Source organism: Cryptotermes secundus, unplaced genomic scaffold (genome assembly GCF_002891405.2).
Source record: "Cryptotermes secundus unplaced genomic scaffold, Csec_1.0 scaffold21026, whole genome shotgun sequence".
Taxonomy (NCBI): domain Eukaryota; kingdom Metazoa; phylum Arthropoda; class Insecta; order Blattodea; family Kalotermitidae; genus Cryptotermes; species Cryptotermes secundus.
Window position 1 is genome coordinate 3,309 of NW_019725972.1, and position 2,487 is coordinate 5,795.

At 43.7% G+C, this 2,487-nt stretch overlaps 1 protein-coding gene across 1 annotated transcript; it reads right to left on the minus strand.

The window, feature by feature from the left end:
• Positions 1-532: 532 nt before the first annotated feature.
• LOC111863835 (tubulin beta chain) lies at positions 533-2,221 on the minus strand. The gene has a single exon (XM_023850565.2). The coding sequence runs from the start codon at positions 2,038-2,040 to the stop codon at positions 913-915; it is 1,128 nt and encodes a 375-aa protein (XP_023706333.1). The 5' UTR covers positions 2,041-2,221; the 3' UTR covers positions 533-912.
• Between the last annotated feature and the right edge of the window lie 266 nt (positions 2,222-2,487).

A 2,487-nucleotide genomic window follows, 5' to 3' on the forward strand; every position in this document is an offset into this window, starting at 1 on the left:
TCTTCCCTACAATCACTAAGCAACAGTAATGTTCATCCCACTCAGTGGCAGAACCTTATACAAATGGTGACACACCCAAAAATATTTCAATTATTCATTTAAGAGATTTCAAAAAGCTGTGTTCATTCCAAGGAATGACAGAACCTTAAAAACATGGTAACACCCAAAAAATTTTCAATTATTCATTTAAGTAATTTTCAAAAGCCAAGTATATATGATATACCATACCATAGCTTTACAAAAGGTAATACTGTACCAACAATTCAGGCCGCAGATAGGAAATCTCAACTTTTGCGATAGTTCGCCACTCCCTTTTGGCAACTTGCTGACTAGAACCAAGGTTAAGATTAAATGGAATCACACACCATCCCCACTTTTAACAAGCTGACTTACACAATTGCACCGCTTCCCTGTCTTGCAGCACTACACCCCGTACAAAAAATTTGTGGTACACAATGATGGGCATAATCAGGTTAAGGCAAAATAACCCATTAATAAGGAAAATTAACCAAGGTGAAATATAAGACAAATGTAGAATTTTGCAGCAATTCTTTATTCAGTTCAGAAAACATAAAACCTTATGAATAAAGTGGGAGGCAATTTCAAGGGAACACAAATAAGGCCAAGCAAATTAATCGACTCCAACACTTTCTACTAGAGTACATCCATTTTCAGGCAAACAATTTTCCTCCGTGAACTATGGAACAGCATTCAAAATTCCTGAAATACAATGACACACAGCAAGTCTCCTTCTGCTCAGAGTAAGCAGTAGCTCTGCATTATTTATATTATCATTTAGTGCTGCGTTGTCTTGCGAATGACAAAGGGAGGAACAAATTATTATAAAAAAGTGCAAAATTAGAAAACACTGCAAAATTTTGAGGCAATATAAAATTTTTGTGTCATAGCTGCTTAGTTGTCCTCAACTTCAGCTTCCTGCTCCTCGTCAAACTCTGCGTCCTCATCTGCAGTTGCCTCCTGGTACTGTTGGTACTCGGACACCAGGTCATTCATGTTTGATTCGGCTTCGGTGAACTCCATCTCATCCATGCCCTCACCTGTGTACCAGTGCAAGAAAGCCTTGCGCCTGAACATGGCTGTGAACTGCTCTGAGATACGCTTGAACAGCTCCTGGATGGCAGTCGAGTTACCAATGAAGGTTGCCGCCATCTTCAGTCCTCTGGGTGGGATGTCACAAACAGCAGTCTTCACATTGTTAGGGATCCACTCAACAAAGTAGCTGCTGTTCTTGTTCTGAATGTTGAACATCTGTTCATCAACTTCTTTCATGGACATGCGTCCTCTGAAGACAGCAGCAACTGTGAGGTAACGGCCATGCCTTGGGTCACAGGCAGCCATCATGTTCTTGGCATCGAACATTTGTTGAGTTAGTTCAGGTACAGTCAGGGCTCGGTACTGTTGGCTACCACGGGAGGTGAGAGGAGCGAAGCCGGGCATGAAAAAGTGGAGACGTGGGAATGGGACCATGTTGACAGCAAGTTTACGGAGATCGGCATTCAGCTGACCTGGGAACCTTAGGCAAGTTGTCACACCAGACATTGTGAGGGACACCAGATGGTTCAGGTCACCATATGTGGGAGTCGTGAGTTTCAGCGTCCTGAAGCAAATGTCATAGAGGGCCTCATTGTCAATGCAGTATGTTTCGTCAGTATTTTCAACCAACTGGTGGACAGACAATGTGGCATTGTAAGGTTCAACGACAGTGTCCGATATCTTTGGCGAAGGTACAACTGAGTACGTGTTCATTATCCTATCGGGATATTCCTCTCTGATCTTGGAAATAAGCAACGTGCCCATGCCAGAACCAGTTCCACCTCCCAAGGAGTGGGTCAGCTGAAAACCCTGAAGACAGTCACAACTCTCCGCCTCTTTCCTTACCACATCCAACACAGAGTCGACCAACTCAGCACCTTCGGTATAGTGTCCCTTAGCCCAGTTGTTGCCAGCACCACTCTGACCAAAAACAAAGTTGTCAGGTCTGAAAATCTGACCGAAAGGCCCAGATCGGACAGAGTCCATTGTGCCGGGTTCAAGATCCACCAAGATAGCGCGGGGTACATACTTTCCACCCGATGCTTCATTGTAGTAGACATTTATTCTCTCAAGCTGCAGGTCGGAGTCACCGTGGTAGGTGCCAGTTGGGTCGATACCGTGCTCATCAGAGATGATCTCCCAGAACTGCAGACAAAAACATGTACCTAAGATAAGCTATGAGTTCCACCAAAGCAGTAATCCATAAATCTAACCATTCCCTCATTCATTACTGCATGCGCTTTGTTAATTTTGGCCAAGTTTTGACCACAGGTTTCAGACAGCAATAGTATAGCCCAGACTGCCTGGCAAAAATTACTAAATATTACAAGTACAATGTGTGAGCTAGGATAGCACAGTCAGTATAGCGACTACCTATGGTCTGGACAACCAAGTGGTCGGAGTTCTGAGTCCTGGTAGGATCAAGAATTTTTT